At 34.2% G+C, this 17,995-nt stretch overlaps 1 protein-coding gene across 2 annotated transcripts in view; it reads right to left on the reverse strand.

Moving 5' to 3' along the window:
• Positions 1-232: 232 nt before the first annotated feature.
• COL5A2 (collagen type V alpha 2 chain) overlaps positions 233-17,995 on the reverse strand; it is a 245,639-nt gene continuing 227,876 nt past the window's right edge. For both annotated transcript variants that reach the window (XM_053597828.1, XM_053597827.1), the window contains 13 exons: positions 17,147-17,308; positions 16,397-16,504; positions 15,175-15,282; positions 14,027-14,080; positions 11,906-12,013; positions 11,293-11,346; positions 9,504-9,611; positions 9,098-9,151; positions 7,942-8,049; positions 5,457-5,748; positions 4,208-4,395; positions 2,549-2,788; positions 233-1,897 (listed from right to left, as the gene is read on the reverse strand). In XM_053597828.1, coding sequence (XP_053453803.1) covers positions 1,751-1,897; positions 2,549-2,788; positions 4,208-4,395; positions 5,457-5,748; positions 7,942-8,049; positions 9,098-9,151; positions 9,504-9,611; positions 11,293-11,346; positions 11,906-12,013; positions 14,027-14,080; positions 15,175-15,282; positions 16,397-16,504; positions 17,147-17,308 — 1,731 coding nt within the window. In that variant the 3' untranslated portion in view covers positions 233-1,750. The remainder of the gene's footprint in view (positions 1,898-2,548; positions 2,789-4,207; positions 4,396-5,456; positions 5,749-7,941; positions 8,050-9,097; positions 9,152-9,503; positions 9,612-11,292; positions 11,347-11,905; positions 12,014-14,026; positions 14,081-15,174; positions 15,283-16,396; positions 16,505-17,146; positions 17,309-17,995) is intronic.

Genomic DNA, 17,995 nt, shown 5'->3' on the forward strand with positions numbered 1-17,995 from the left:
ACTACCCAGACATTTTTTAGGGCATAGATAGTGATAATTTGTGTCATGTTGCCTTTGTGGGTAATATAGCAGATAGAGTTTTTGTTTATAAGCCAGTACATACATGCCAGAAGGTATTTGTTGTATCTTTTAAACAAATGGCAAACAAAGAAGATCATCACATTTTACTTTTACTACTGGAAATGAAATGGGTCTAATACATTCAAAGGAACTCCACAAAACGAAAACCACCGACATGACAAAAGCGTGCATTTAATTTTATGTTTTGCAGAGATACATGACCAAAGTGGTGTGCATGGCTTGTCCTTTGGGATGGTCCCCGTTGTTTATTTTTAAAGAAAAAATAAAGAGTCAACAAATGCACTTTTTTAGAAAATCTCAAGGCACAAGGGGACTGACATGTTCCAGTCTAAGAAACATGCAACTATCACAAAGCATTCCAGATACAGTATAACAGAGGAACAGCGAAAAGGCACTGGAACGATGCTCCTTCTTTCAGAAATGGGATGTCTAGCAATTATGTTTTCACAATGGTAGTGATGAAACCATCTTTATTGTTAAAGAATTTTATAGAAAGAATTTTAGCACCATCATTAAAGGAAAAATAATAATAACACTTTTTAGCCCTGCCTATATCCAGTCTTGGAATCATTACAGAAGCATAGCACCTTTTGGGATCTAAAATATAAAGAAGAAGAATAAGTCCATCCCAGCTTCTAGAGATGAGGTAGCTCATGCTAAGAAACGTTGGGTCATTTTCCTATGAAAATTCAAAGGTCACATGGTCTAATTCCAATCATCACGTTTAATTAGAGTTAGCTCCACAACTGAGTTTCTAGAACTTTTTTCTTCATTATAGGCTTCGGGATGATGAGATTTATACATGGGCAAGAGTTTCAACTTAGGGTCCTGGACATGTATGTATTAAGTTCTACTATTTTGTAGTCAGTATCTTCTTAAATAAGAAATAGCAAATGTATTAAATGGCATACTAGTGTAACTTCTATCCACATCGATAGATTAAGTGGACAAAGGTATCCTTAAATTTGAATAAGAAAGAAGTCTAATGTTATCACACTTAACACAAATGTAAGAAGTTGAAGTCATTTCACTGTGTTCTCCTAAAATGCCACTGAATATATATTTTTTTGAAAATCCCATTTAAGACATTGAGAAACTGGTATTTTTTAAGGATTCTTTTCAAGAGTCTCTATAACAGTTACACAATATCAAGACATGTACGTGGGTCTCAATCACAAAGTTAAACATTTTCATTTTTAATTAATAATCCGGGAAGGAGAAGTCACGAAAGAGCACTTTCTATTTTCCAAAGTGTAGGCTCAAGCAAGCCACGTGTGTTGTGGTCTTATATACCCCACTCTTTAAGCTACCTGCCGGGAAGAAGAATTTCCTCATAAATACTAAGCATCTTTTTCATTACATCAAAATAAATGGAAGGAAACGGAGATTGTTTAATCAATTTACTTTTTTAAAAGGTGGTCATTGTCCTTGGTCGTCTTACACCTAAACTGCTGTATTGAAAAATATTTTAAATCAATGAAAACTTGAGGATCGTAAGTAAAATAAATATTCTGAAGGAAAGGAGGCCAGGCATGTAAGACCGTATATACAGTGCTGATGCAGGATCAGCCATTACTTCAAGAGTCTCAGGATCAACTTCAAACAAAGTTCTTGTGAATGGTGGTTGTCATTGATGGTGGTCTTTACTATCGATGTATCTTGGCTTACTTCACACAAAACAAACCGGCCCGACTTCTACGCCAAATTCCTGGTCTGTGCTGCCGATATCCACAGGGGCAAGATCTATAATGGGCAAGCGTGCCACCTTCTGTGTTCTATATTCAAAGACAGTCTTGCCCACATTTCCATTTCTCTTCTGGAATTAAATAATGAAATAGGTTAAGAAGGCATACAAATTTTTCCAAGGACATTAAACAGCAACCTCTCAGCCAACTTGGTATTGTAAAAACAATGATTTTTAGAGCACTACTTAAAAGAGCACTGGTAATACAAAAGTAAGGTACTGGCACACCTATCACGATGTGCGTTCAGCATTTCTTTCATGCTTTAACGTAAAGTAAATTCCTTTGTTCTTTTGTAGCTTCCCTGTTGGTCACTAACAACATAAATTATGAAAGCTTTCCTTTATTTGTCACATTCAATATGTCCTTGTTTTATATCTAGGTATGAAAGGAGGAAGACTTACAAATCAGTGAAAAATATAAGTTATCTCAGATTGATATGTTTTAGAATTAAGAAATTTTAAGCATGGGACTGAGATCTGGTAAAATAACTTGCAGAGAAACCAAAGAGAATTTGCAGAACAGTCCTTTCCTTTATAGTTTTCTCTTCAAACCTCTACCAGTTTTCATGTGCTAACATACATTCAAGCTTCCCTTAAAAAAGCCACTGTTTTGCTCATACATAAGTACATGCAGGTAAAATTGGCCTGACTTCCAGTGACATAACAGTATTCTTAACCAAAATAATTTTTTAACCATATCAATATGAATAAAAAAGTACTTACAGAGCAAGTATCTTGAAGAACTATATATCTGAATCTAATGTTTCCCTCTGCTTTGATTTCTAAATCATTTGCCCCTTTAAGAATCACAGCCTTTTTGAGATTCTTAGCTTGATCATCCATGTACCCTACACTGTTTTTACAGATGTAAGTAATGTTCTGGGAAGCTTCTTTTGATAAAAGGCGTAAAAAGGTCATCTGAGTAATGGCTGTATTAGGTGAGTGGTGGTCCCCATAAGTAAACTATAAAAACAAAAAGAATCTTTGTTAGAATACTGAAGAGTTTCATACTATTTCACATGAGCATAGATAAATAAATCAATTTCAAACAGATCAGTTTTGAAGAATATTACCTTAACTCTTGTCACATAACAAGCTACTCTACTTTTACACATAAAATTATCTTAAAATTTCTACGAATTCGCACAAGTAAGAACTTTCGTCCTTCATACCTCAAATAAGAATTAATAAAACAAATAATAACTATAATTCACCAAAGAAGGCATAAATATTTGTAAGTCTGATTTAATCATATACCAAAAATAATTCACTGTTTTCACTGTTTTACAATAAAAATGAAGAATAAGCTATTGGTACAAAATTAGGATAAACTACTGATACTCAAACTGTTTTACAAAAATTTTCCACAGAGTCTTTCCTCATCATATTCTAGTTTAAGCTTCGTTTTTAGCACACTCATTGAGTTTTTAAGATAATACTATATTAGCTAAATTACACTTCAACTACTTATACATATTTAAATTTCTTGCTCATTAGTAATGGTAGGTTCTAGACCATTATGCACACACCCGTAATGTTTTCATATAACGTTTTTCTGAACATGAGTTCTGGAGAAAGGTCAGGAGCAGAGGTGAGAAGAAAATTTCAGTTATGCTGACATAAACAGATCTGGAATGAAATATTCACATTGCAAAAGCAAGTGGCAAGGCTGGATGAGTGAACCCTGGACTATGGTAGAAACCCAAAGTAGACTGGAACTCAGAAAAATCTTAATAGAATTTATATAATTACAATTTATATAATTACAAAATTTATATAATTTATATAATTCCTTAAGTTTAAATAATACTGCCTACTTTAAAAATGATTCAAATATTAATATGTTTATACTAAATGTATTATCTAATATTTATTTACCACTTATCATGTAGTTCTAGACACCACACTGAGCACTTTATATTCACATGGGATGAACATTACTATCCTCCCTTTAAATTGGCAAAACTGAGGCTCCAAAAGGTTTAGCAACTTTATAAGGTCCCAAAGTGAGTAAGAGATCCTGCTAAGAGTCATTGAGGACTCCTGAAGCTAAATATACAATAATAACAGTTTTTCTACTGAGACAAGATCCTCACAGGTATACTCTGCAGTCAGGGCTATATATCTTAGAGGAACTAGTAAGAAAAATAATCTCATTCCATCAATGAGAAAATAGTAATTCAAAATTTATGTTAATTTAACTCACAGTAAAACTTTGTACCATGATATTTCAATTATAACTGATGAGAATATATGATTTCAAAATACACATGGTAAAATGAAACTGGTTAAAAAAAATAACAGTATAGTCTTAATAAACACAAAAACACAATAAAAAATGAAAAGCAAAGGATAAAATCTTAAGTAAGCATATTAAATTACCTGAGATCCTCTGTTCATATCAAGACCATACCAAATAGGCTTATGGTCTGGAGATTTGCTGGCCCACCACATTTTGCGTGGTATACTGGATGGGTTTGCTGAAATACACGTTTCTCCTGTATCCATGTTGCAGTAAACTTTGATGGCATCTTCAACAGATCCCTGGTTAGGATCAATCCAGTATTCACCTGTTTTTCAAAATAAAATTTTTGCTAAATAAAGAAAATCCCAAACATGAGATAAGTGTCCAAAAGAACAGATGGCTTATAAATATGAACTCACTGATTAAGGACTCTTTTAAGAGAGAGTGTGCCTTAAGAAACAGGATATACTTACCAAGGCAGTGATTGGTGCTAGACATATGCTCCAATACACAAATAAATATACATTTGTGAATATATGTACATATATGCATTCCATGTATATGTAATATATTTAAAAATCACCATTTTAAATGAAATGAAAGAAGAGTGGTGGGATGTAAAGCATAAAGTTAAGAGTAAAATTGCCTATTCCTTAAAGATAAAGATTTTAGCTATTCCCGTCAATGTTATTTCAACATTAACTGAAACACTTATGTATTTCATTGCTCATTTCTATGGCCTAGGATCCCTCTTCTACAGGTATCATTAGGTTAATTAAAATTTTATAATAAGTTGAACTTTAAGTATGGTGTATGCAACTAGGTCAGAGGAACTATTTCATTCCAAAATGCTTTAGAACCTTACCATACCATAATCCTGCCAGCAGAGATTCCAAAAGTATGATTCATAGGACATCAAACCACATGAAAGTTATTCCATATTTAAAGAAATTTAGGAATAATATATACTTTATTCAACTCTTGATGATTAAAAAATATGTTAGCATATTGTAACTCTGAGAAGTCATGCAGCTAACTAAATAAATTTAACCCTGCTTCAGCAAATATTTTCAATATTTATACCACCATGAAATGCTTTTACTCCACAAAACATCAATATTTTAGGACATCTGGATGGAATGAAACTGCCACCATGAAATTGAACTATTGATAAGACATGTCCTCTATTATAGCACATATCATCTTGTCTATAACTTTTCACATAAGTGATGGTCTCCACCACTGAACCGTAAGCTCTATGACATATTTATCATTTTATCTCTTATGTTTGTTGCTACATAAAAAGTCAATAAAGTTTAGAACGCAGTTAAGAATAACACCATTAGAAACAATGGGCTTTGCTCAAATGGGTCACTAGCTACTCACCACTCTGCTTTGAGGAATGACAAAGCTTTAAGTCATCACAGGTCCGGGCAGGGTGCATTTTAGAGCCATCAGGGCTGCGCATGGTTTCAATCTGACTACTGAGTGACTTCAGGGTAGCGTGGACGCCTGGGTCAGTTTTGTTTTTGTCATCGGGAGCCGCCTGATCTTCAGTAAACTCTGGAAGTGGATCTGGCATGCTTTCATCATAGTGTCCCATGATATCCCCTAGAGCAGCTGTGAGGTGGCCAGGGGGACCTGGAGGGCCGGGTGGGCCAGGTTCACCAGGAGGGCCCTAGTTAAAAAGAAATTGGAAAGACCTTCCAGTTAACACATTGATTTTGTTTTACTGAACTGGTGGGACTTGGTACACGGGGAGCTATACTGTGACATGCCAATCTGGCACTAGTGGGAGATCTATGGCTCATGCCCGTGTCTAACTAGATGGGGCTTGCCTCCAAGCTGTAACATTGCTTAACTGGTTTTCAGGCAACATCTCTGCAAGTCATCTTCTAAGATACATAAGGATCAAAGAACAAAATATTTGCTCTGATGTTTAAAGATATGATACATTTTATTGTTAAGAACATGAAAATATGTGCATTCATTTCCAAACTATTTTGGAAAAGGGACAACTACAATGTTGTAAAAGTATTTTTACACAGAAGGTGAACGAATGCGAGGAAGTTTTGGGTGCTTGTTCTATAAGACACTTTAACACCAAAGAAGTATCCATAAGAAAAACCCACAGGAGCATTTCTCCCTACTTTGAAATGGGGATGGGGAGGACCTAGAAAGTCTTTTCATATGCATTAATTAAGATAAATTTTAAAATTATATATATGAAACAAAATTGAAAAATGTTCTCCTTAGCCTTTTAATTGACATATATAAAGAACACCCCTTCTATTTTTGCTAAATCAGAACTACTGGAGATAGGAAAAGCACAAAAAGCGGCAGAGGCCAGGAAGTTAATTCTATTAACCCCTTTCTATAATTCCTCAAGGAAGAACTCAGCAACTTCAGAGAGACAAGTGACAACCTGGAGAGACGCAAATTCCACATCTCATGTGGAGGGCAAGACCTGCAGGTACATGTGACTTGGCTCCGCGTAAGTCACCTTAACTGTTAGTGCCAACATTTCCTCACCCTGAAAAGGCTCTAGACTATTGTGTTTTTTGTTTGGTTGGTTTTTTGTTTGTTTCTTGTAAGGTCATATATTGATTCCATACATTCCTTTATGTGAATCTCAGGGAAAAAGAAATTTTTTCTGTCAAGGGCCACTGAACCACAAAATAAAGTCTATCAAGAGCCACATAAATCAAAGGTATTCCAATTCTATAGGTATTTTCTATTCACAGCTAGAGAAACAAATAAGTAGGAAAAGCATTCCATTTGCCCATAGAAAATGTAAGGGCATTTAATCCACATAATAAATAATAAATCATTGAGTTTTGACTTTTTTAAGTGAAGAACACAGTATTCATGTTTATTTCTAGTTATAAGAAACAGAACATCAGTCCTTTATTTGTACAAAAATACCTGAAAGTTTACAATTAAGTTCACAAGCGAATGGAGTGAAGCACGTGGAGTAAAGGAGTTGCCCTTGATACTCCTTCGTTCCCTGAAAACGCTCCCACGCCAGGCCGTGTCGCCATCACTGCGGTTTGCACTGTGACGCCACAAATCTACCACCAGCAAGCCCAGCCCCAGCCAAGGCATGACCAGCAGTCAAACTGTCAGGTATTAAGTACAGAAAAGACAAACATCTAGGCTGAGGCACATGTTTCTTCAAGATGTAGCAAACAACAACAGAAGTCCTGGAACCTAACACCTAACGCAGCAGAGCTCGCCTGTTAACTTTGCCAATCAAAGCGCTTGGTGCCCTCCTTCTCAACCGTGTCCCGCTCGCTGCACGGAGTTTTCATTTAGAGAAGAAACTCACAGGTAGAGGTACAAAGTCAACAGGCTCCAAAACAACCCTGAGCTGTCCCCTTCACATTCATGTCAATTAAATACAAAAATCAAAGTCAACTGTCCTTCTGTCCCTGGTTTGTGGGACTACTTGTTCTCAAGTGGAAAATAAATACTTGGTTTAATGGGATTGCCATTAAAAAGTGAAGAAAAAATGAGGAGAAAGTAAGATGGAAGAAGCACAAGCGAGGGAAGCATACGCTCACATGCGCTCATGTGCACAGAACATGTGGGAAGAGGGCTTTCAAATGCCTGAGAGGCAAGAGTCTAATGGTTAATAGTACTGTATCATCTTCAAGCCAATACTATGTTAATTTTTTATGACAATTTTTAATTGAATTCCTCACTGAGTATCATTTTGAATGGAGACAAACTTCAATTTTGTACTCTTCATTTTCCAGCATTTTTATGAAGTTTTCATAAAATGGGAAATACACTTTACAGACATTTAGACTTGGAATCCAAACTATTGAAATCAACACCATCTCTTGCACGCAAACCTTTGTGGCTTTACCTCAGGTCCTGCTTCTCCTAAACTGCCCCGCACACCTGGAGGTCCAATGGGGCCAAGGGGCCCAGGGTTTCCTTCTTTACCCGTAGGACCAACTGGGCCTGGGGGGCCCTGAAAGAGACAAAGACTGTATTTTAGATTCTATGGAGACAGATTTTATGATTTCTTTCTCTAACTGAAGAATTATTTTAAAAAATAAATTAATAATAGCTAACAACAGAAAAGAACTATTCTCTATAAGGAGCATTATATTGGTTTCTCAAATTCATTTCCTTAATGACTAATAGATAGATTTCCAGTACGTTGTAACATTTATGATTTCATCACACAGGAATTTTCTATCCATGCATGGTAAAAGACCACTATGTGTTAAAAACTTTAATGGACTAGTTACCTAATTTTATTGGCAGTCATAGTTTCATCAAATCTCAAATATTGTAAACATAATTAGAAATTCAGTTAACTTGACAGAGGAAAATGACAGAAGTTTTAGTGTTCATTGTGAGTGAAACTTGCATGCTTCTGTCCCAGAATCTCATTTCATCATGGTAATTTTTATATTACTTTTCTCAATTTTATGTATAATTTATTTACACTGTGTTAGACATAGCAGAATTTTTCTAATTAATTTTCTAGCTTTTTCTAGGATCTTTTCTATTTTCCTAAATAATTACATGTGTCAATTGCCTGATGATATTAATGACTTCGTAGAGACAGCACTAATAATGGAGAATTTTCAAAAGCCTCAAGTATTGTTTCACTTTATGATTTGCCTCCAAACTAGCCTTAGGCAAATTACTTCTGCAACTAAGTAATTATCACAATTACTTAAAGGAAAAAATATATTCTGGCTCAAAATCTGCCTCCATTTCATTGTAAGTCCTATTATATTTCAAAGAGTACAAGTTCAATGGAAATTTAAATTAACAGAAAGTAGGAAAATGAACTTATTCAAATCTTAGGTAAGAATTTTACTGTGGTCCCATTAGGTAACATGTCATGTTTCAGGATAGTTCTACTTAATTGCTGACAGGTTTGTCTCATGTGTTTGCTGCCAACCCCAGCTTCAATACCATAAAAATGATACTCAAGCATTACCAGTATATCACCAAAGGCATTATTAGTTAACATCATCAACTTATGAATTTTTGTTACTTACTCTGGGGCCAAAGGGTCCGGGGATTCCAGCACTTCCTTGTTCACCATTTGGACCCTAAGTAGAAATAAAATTGAAAATGTGGCCAAAATATTTAGATCTTTGATAGTGCCATAACCAAAATATATTGTCATTAACTTCAGCAGTATTATTGATCTCTGCAATGGCTTCATGAGTTGACTAAAAACAACCATAGGAATAAAAGTGGGTAAGGCTTCTTATTTACTTCTTCCCTGCAAAATCATAGCTTATTGATGACAATTATATTGTACCATTAGTTATTCCAGATATTCTTTAAAATGCATTTATAATATACAAACATCCATACATTTTACAGACAGACAAATGTTCATGTCAAGACACCTGTGTATTTTCACATGGATGACAGAATAATATTTAGGTAACTTACAGGAGGGCCAGGAAGACCCTGAAGACCAGTGAAGCCTCTGTGGCCCTTCTGACCTCGGTCACCTCGGTCTCCGTGATCACCTTTGTCTCCACGAGGTCCTTGTGGTCCCTAGAAATAGAGTCATGACATGGGTATTACTTATTGACACTAGAATTGACTACAATTTTACTTTTCACTATTGTATTTAACTGCAATTTTAAGTAACATTTTTATATGTACTAACACATTGACTTATCTAAATAGCATTAGACCCAGAAATCTGGGGGTTATTTCTAAGGAATGGTAAATGATCACTGAAAGAAATATATAATATAATCTTTCCTAAGATTCAGTTTTTAAAATGTTTCTCCTACGTTCATACTAAAATGAGATACTTTTCAGTTTGATCAAGCTTATCTAAAATGTTTTCCAAAGATTATATTTTATATATTTAGCTGATACTATATAAAACATTGCTACTATAGACAGATTCTTTTAAATTAAAAAAGTGTCCTACTTATCTTCCCTTGAAACTGAATATTTTTCTTTTTTTTTTCTTTTTTTTTTTTTTTTGAGATAGAGTCTAGCTCTATTGCCCCAGATTGAGTGCTATGGCATCATTATACCTCATTGCAACCTCAAATTCCTGGGCTTAACCAATTTTCTTACCTCAGCCTCCTGATTACTGGACTATAGACACACACCAGAATGCCCAGATAATTTTTCTATTTTTAATAGAGACAGGAACTTGCTCTTTCTCAGCTGGTCTCAAACTTCTAGCTCAAGCAATCCTCCATCCAGTCTGAAATGTTTTTAAATTTGCATATGGAAATAAACTAACTGGATGATAGTTGGAACTATATTAAGAAATTGGCAAAAACTTATTTGAAAAAACCAAACTTCAATCATCATTAAGGCACTATCCCTTAAAGACAGGACAAAGAAATTCTATTATCCTCATATCTGCAATATTTGTGCTTAAATCCAGCAATCCTAATCTTGAGAAAATTTAAAAAGCCATAGTTAGGATTTTATTTGGAGACAGAAGCTGTACCAGAGAAAAGATGAAAATTATTTGATGAAGGGTTACTTTTTCCCTTTTCTTTTGTTTTTATTTTGTTCTACTCCTTTTTTCAATTTGGATTTTCTAATTGCCAGACAATACAGAAATCTTTTAATAATGAAAATAAGACTAGATTTCAGTAGTTTTGTAGATTTTATAGCATTATAAATTTGTATTCTATCAAAATCAGCCTTAAGCCTCTCAAAATATTAGAAAAGTTCTCTTATTTGAGGGATGGCCCAAAGTTTCATAGTTTATAATAAATTAGTAACTAAAATGTATTTATTCATGGAAAACAAAACTATATTGTCTCTATAACTATTTAGAAAACCACTCACTTGAAATGCTGCTCAACTATGAAATCTGTGTCAGTCAAGCTCAAATCAAAGCTGAGAATAATATGGCCAAGATATTAAGGATATAATTATTTTTATGAATATAAACATTGATTTATAGGATGAGTGTGAAAGAAATACAACCTATGACACGGCTAAGACATGATTCATTCACAAGTGTATAATAATGATTAAATTGAAAATCTTCATTGATTATTGAAAGAATTCATAGTTAAATTCAAAGAAGCTCTGTTAATGTTATAAAAACAAATATAAATTTTTGTATTATTTTAAATTAATATTTTTACCCATGATTGAGAAATTTAGCATTTTTATTTATGGATTTTAAATCATGCTTCTTTGGGTATATACCAAAGGCAAAAAAATTTTTTAAGAAAAATAGAGAACTTACAGGTAAACCACGTTTTCCAGCTCGACCAGGTGGTCCTATAGGACCCCGAGAACCCTAGAAGAAATTTTCACAAATATTAGTATATAAAACAATATGCATATATTTTATGGATATAAGATGTAGAAAGTATGTGTTTGTAGTTGGATGCTTCAATATGTACGTAGTGTACATCTGTCTCTGTGCATACACTTATGATGAACTGAAGTCAGGTAGATATTCATATGTAGGTAAGAATGTGTTCATTATAAATCCAGTGATACTTTTACAATTAATTTTATTCATTAACTTCAGGGAATGAGGATTCCCTTAGTTGAACACCATGAGACACTACTTGCTTACCTTCAGTATGATGCATACTTATTACATTCCCTATAAATTACAGCATTTTTAAATGATGAAAGGCAAAGCATCAGTATTTTTAAATGTCTATTAGAAATGAAATCGTTCCTTTAAGAATAAAAAATATGTACTAATTCATAATTAGCTATTTATCATTCTTTGTTTAAAGTCCTTAATGAAACGCACACGTGTGATTGCATACGTGTACATATGTAGTTTATGACACAGTATATCCACATGCACAACTGTCAGTGTGAAACTGGTCCCTCCTCACCGGGTCTCCTCTTTGTCCCGCATCTCCTGGGGCTCCAACAGGGCCAGGAGTTCCAGGGGCACCCTGGGAGCCTGGCAGACCTGCCGGCCCTGGGTCTCCACGATCACCCTGACAAAAATAACCACGTCATTATTATGTCATTATTCTTTTAACGTTTATTCTAGAATAACAATACTCTGTATGTTCTTGTTACTTATATATTAATAGAAAAATATCCTTAAAATACATTTTGCTCATATTTCACTTAAGTATCCTACTCGTATTTACTAATTAATAACTTAAATTAGGATAATACAATTATTTGTCCTCACTTTCAGATCTCCTTCCTGCCCTCATCTCTACCCTATTGCTCTCACAGTCAAGATGCTGGACTGTAGGAGTGGTTACCTCCAAATTCAACATGTCTCCTAGGCCAGCAGTCCTCAAACTGGAATATCTGTATACTTGGAATACACAAAGACCTTCTAAATGTAGTGTGAAAACAAGCAAAGTTTTAAGGAAATACCCGTCCATATTTTCATCTCCATATGTGCTTTTTTCCCCCAGAAAACTCAACTTTTATCAGCCTTCTCATTTTCCCCTTTTGTGAAAGAGAGCAGACATGATACCATCTGCAATCTGATTACAATACGATGTCCCACAGATAAATACCTGCGGGCAGGAAACTAGGGGACTGTTTCAGAATGAACAGTTCACTTGAGAATAAAGCTATAGGAGATTTGGAAAGAAAGAGGCTGCTTTGTATTTGATCCAAATGACTCAGTTATGACAAAGCCCCACGTATTTTTCTCCTTAAGAAGGTAGAAGTGAGATAATCAGTACATGAACATGTATGGACATAATTATTTGCTTTGAAAAGTAGGCCAGACTACATTTTCTAACAAAATTAAGACTGATTTAATTGACTAATTTGGCAACTTTGGACAATTAAGTTATAGAACAGACACATAATAAACTAAATAAGCTAAATTGTCAACTTTAACATTTTGGGAAAAAATTCATTTAAAGTACATACACATTTAGAATTTACCAGTTTCTTTGTAACTCTTTAAACTCATAATTTTTTTTTAAAATGTGATACCAACTTAAAATGTGCATCAGATTTCATAGATTTACAAAATTATTTCAGGGGGTTTAACAGCAAAATCTTTGAGAGTGACTGCAGTACAGAGGGCCTAATGACCACAGGAATAGCGTGATGCAAAACAATTTGTAGTCTCTGTGGTTATGGTAGATAAGTGGAGACTTAGCCCAATATTCCTAAATACTCTTTTTTCTCCTTGCTTTTAGCATGAAGTTGAGTGTCTTTCCTGAATTAGATTCTTCAAATATGTCATTACACATATGTCCAATGGTATAGGAATAAATTACATTTAAAGTATTTTAATCTCAGACACTTAAGATTCAGAAAATATGCTCAAGATCACATAGATAGTTACAAAAGGAATCAAGATTCCAAATCAAGTCTGCCTAACTCCAAATCCATTCTGCTACATAAGCCTGTAGAGTACAAAACAGAAGCCATCATAATAGACCTTGGTGTGGGGCGTGACTTTTGCCTCTAGTGGCCTGATGTGGAGCCTGAGACAACTGTGCATCTGCTAAAAACAACTAGCGCTTGCAGATAAAATTAAGAACATTTTCAGTTCAGCATATTTTAAGTCTAAAACACATCACGGAAGATACATGTTTAGAAACCCACATGGCCAATATTCAATATGGCATTAATTCACTTTAGGGGGCTGAGTAGAGAAATGTATATGTCACAAGCACAAAAAATATAACTTCTGTGAATGACTTGGAAATTTAGAACACTCCATATGTATCCTCTCATCCAAAGCCATTGTGTTGCACCAAAGGTGAAAGTTCTGCTCTTAATAAAAAATAATTAAAAAAAAAAAAAGATTTTACTGTTCTGTTTACTCAAATCTCTTCATTTACAAGTTGTGACCTTATAAAAAAGGGGTTTTAAATCAGAAAAATCAGAGCTGCCTTGGGGCTATGAGGACAAATGGTAGCTTTTTAGCATAATATCAAAATTAGAAAGATTTTAGATTAACTAAAATTACAATTTCAGATTTACACGACTTTAGGTTTACTAATCTGAGAAATTGTTCTTACTCGTTCACCAACAGCACCGTCCCGTCCTGGAGTACCGTCGTTTCCAGCTGGACCCTATAATGAATAGTATTGGAAAAACAAATTAATAGAGGAATGATATAAGTCTCATTCCAATTATCAGGAAAATGGCAGAATGTTTTACACCTATCTTTTATAAACTATAAATTAGAATTTAGGGAAATCTCAGTAGAAGAATGGATCTGTTATCTTTTTTATTATTTTGAATTACTATAAAATTATTAACATTCTTAATTGATTTAAATTCTTCATTTCTATTTATTTTCTTTTTAGAAAAGAAAAAAATCCTCAAATGCTTTGAAATAAATAGGTAATAATTACATTCTTACCATTTAGGTTTTGTTTCTTTTACCAATGAATGGTTTTTCTTACTAAACTATTTAAGTTTACCCAATAAGGCCTTCAAAGTTTTGAAAGCAAATAACTGTGTTTAGATATTAAATTACTTTTTAAAAATATATACAAACTTTTCTCCCTATTTCATCTGGATTTTTTGAGAACCATGTTTATTCTATTGGATCAAAAATTACTCTAAAAGCCATTTCTTATTTCTTTCAAGAAAATGTGATATTAACTGGTGATTCACTCATTAAAGCACTAAATAGAAGATAACCCAACTTTTAACTTGTCAAATTGCCTATCAAAAACTGATTTCCTCTCAAAAGAGCCTAAAGGAACATGACCTTCATTATGCCATATTATAGTAATATTTAACTAAAATGGTCTCTATTTACTTCACCATTTTCAAAAGCTATAATAGTTGTTTTAATCCTGTCACCATAAAAGCTGGCAATTTTGATAAATATGCCATTACAAGATGAAATAATAACAAGAGACAGGATGAATGGATGTGCCCTTTCACCTTCAAAGCAATTTGGCAACAGTCTAATCAACTAAAATCCTTAGCTCCAGGAAGGTCAGTGCAAGGACACTGATCTTGTGACCTTTCCTTCATGTCATCGTTTAGCCAATTCTAGGGAAGTAGGGTACATCAAACAACATTACGAAGAAACTTTCTTAAGGTCAAAGGCACAATCAATTTCTAAATTTCTAAATCAATTTCTAAATGAATAAGTTGTCTCCATGACATGCAGACAGCAAGAAAGGATTGTTTTCACCGCAGTACTCACTTCTGGTCCAGGTTCCCCTACAGGTCCATTAGAGCCAGGGGGTCCCACAGGTCCAGGTGGACCTTTATCTCCTGTTGCACCAGTGGGCCCTACTTTTCCTGGTGTGCCCTGAAATAGAAGTATAAATATTTCATCCACTTCTGAAGAAACTGAAGAATGCTAATTCCCATAAAGGCTGTGTTTCTCCCAATGTCACCTTAGTCACTCTTTCTTTCATAATAATTTTATATTATCTACAACACCCATTTCACTGTAAATGCCCTATCAGAGGAATGCCCACTTCTTATCACATTCTTCCTGGCATATGAAAGGGACCAAAGTGCATCCTTTGCCACCAGCTCAGGTGTGTATTTTGGCTTCTAACCATATATACTATCGTCAATTCTAGCTGCCCATTTGGAATCTGCATCACTAGTGAGACACACTCATCCTTTTTCACTCCTACTTTGTCCTCTTATTTTATTTTTAGATTCTGGTACTCAGGTCTCTCTGCTGAGAGATTTTACTTTTAGGCCCTCAGCTTACTTCTGATATTAATGAGACATCCTTTAACTCCAAATTTTATAGTTTCAGCTTTGTATCCAGATGTTTCCCAATTCCAACAGCCCAAGAGTACATCTCTCTGTCTATATTCCATACAAAAATAAATGTTTTTTCTTCCTCAAATATTGTAATATTCTAGCGATAAAATGTAATCTTTTCAAAGCTAACATCCAATCAAACTCTTATATATACTCCAGGGAATATGAGATTCTGAAGCACTCTTCAGAGACCAGGAGATTATCTTCAGAGTCTTTCTTTAGAGTTTACCATCCATTCACCTCTAATATTCCTTTAGCTTGACCATATCTTCCCTCTGATGGTTTACTATGAAATGTGGTATTTTTGTTAAGCACGTTTATTTAAAAAGACACTACCTATTCACCAGGAGATTATCCTCCTCCTCTAGCTTCAGGGATCTTTTTAATCTTTGAAGAAAGATTTAAAAGTCACCAAAAAACCATATCCTTATTTGCCTGCTTCTCTAATCCCAAATATATTTTTCAAAGACTTGTAAGATAGTTGAGAATTTGACATTTAACATCAGAAAAGTTTTTAAGATACTCAGAATGTACGTCAGTATGAAACTATTTAGATCTATTTACTAAGCAAAACAATATCAATTCCCTTAAAAGTTTTATTGCACATATCAGATGAAATATTGACCAATTAAGCTACTCACTGCTGGGCCTGGCAGGCCAGGCATGCCCCGCTCTCCACGTTGCCCAGGCATGCCAACTATTCCTCTCTGCCCAGTAGTTCCAGCTGGGCCGGGGGGACCATCTGGACCCTAATGTTGAGGACAAACTATAATTAGATATTCTCCAGGGTAAAACCTAATATGATAAATTTATTACAAATTGATTATAGTTTTATATATTTTTCAGTATGAAATAAAAAAGTTCTCTGCTTCACACAACCATGCTGTGTGTAAGTAGTCATTAGTTGTAATCCACCCACAGACTTTAACTATATTTAAAGGTAAAAACAGCTCATCAGTCAGAAAGGAACTTGAAGAGTAATGTGAATAATGACTGAAAGAGATTACTGTTCAGAAAAAAATATTTTTTCTCCTTTTAAAAAGATTAAAAAAAGAAATGTTTAATTAAATACATTAATATTTTAGAGGCATTTGGATATAAAATAAAGTAACATATTTTAAAAACTTCTTCATATATTATGGATATTTAACAAAGAAAATTTTGGTTTAATTTTTGGATATCATATCCATTACTTTAAAAAAAAAAATCTCATATATACTGTTTTCTTCTAAAATAGAGAATTGTAAATTATAGGGTATAATGCACTAAAAGGATTTAGGAATCTGCCCATCATAATTTTTACATAATTTCTTTGTGGTGCTGATTATTATCAATTTCTGTTTGTAAATGTCTCAACCGGAGGTGATGTAGAACAAAGATGCCAAACTTACAGTTTGTCCATCTTCTCCAGGATCCCCTTTGTCCCCCGGACCACCAGGAGGGCCAGCTGGTCCTCGATCTCCCACTCGCCCATGAGAGCCGGGGTCCCCACGTAGACCTGGAGGTCCCTCCTTCCCGGGTTCCCCTAAGGGTCCTGCAGGTCCTATAGCTCCCTAGTATAACACAGAAAGAAATACCCAGAGGGCAAAGTGGAAGCCAAGTAAGAAGGTCTGACACAATGGCGTCTGCCTCACACGCAGATGTCCAAGGCATGCAGGTTCACTTCTCCTGTTAGATAACCAGTCATTTAGTAGAACTTCAGCAAAACAAACCAAAGAAAATGTATCTGTAGATTGAGTGTCTGGGACAAAATATAAATATCATTTGCAGACAATTTCTGTTGAATCATTTTCAAAAGAGTAGTAAAATTTAAAACCTTGAATTTTCAAACATATTTAAGGCTCTACTCTAAACAATGAATATATAATAGGTTATTTTGTCTGTCCTGATCTTAAAATGAAAGAATAACATGTATTAAAGAGAGTTTTAGAAAAACTTACTAGCTGAAGGGCATAACTATTAGTGCATAATACTCTAAATATTTAATACCTGAATTGAATAATGGTCAAACATTGAGACTAAAAAAGAATTGTAAATAATTCCTCTAAGAAATTCTGTATTACTGAATATGAACTTGCTTTGGTGAAATACCAGTATGAATTATTATTATGAGTTATTAAATAAGAAAACCAACCATTAAGGAATTAAATTAAAAAACAAGTAATAATTTAGCCATATACTTATATATATACAGTATATATGTGTGTGTATATAATTACTCCACTATCAGTGACTTGAAT

This window comes from Nycticebus coucang, chromosome 7 (genome assembly GCF_027406575.1).
Source record: "Nycticebus coucang isolate mNycCou1 chromosome 7, mNycCou1.pri, whole genome shotgun sequence".
Lineage (NCBI taxonomy): Eukaryota > Metazoa > Chordata > Mammalia > Primates > Lorisidae > Nycticebus > Nycticebus coucang.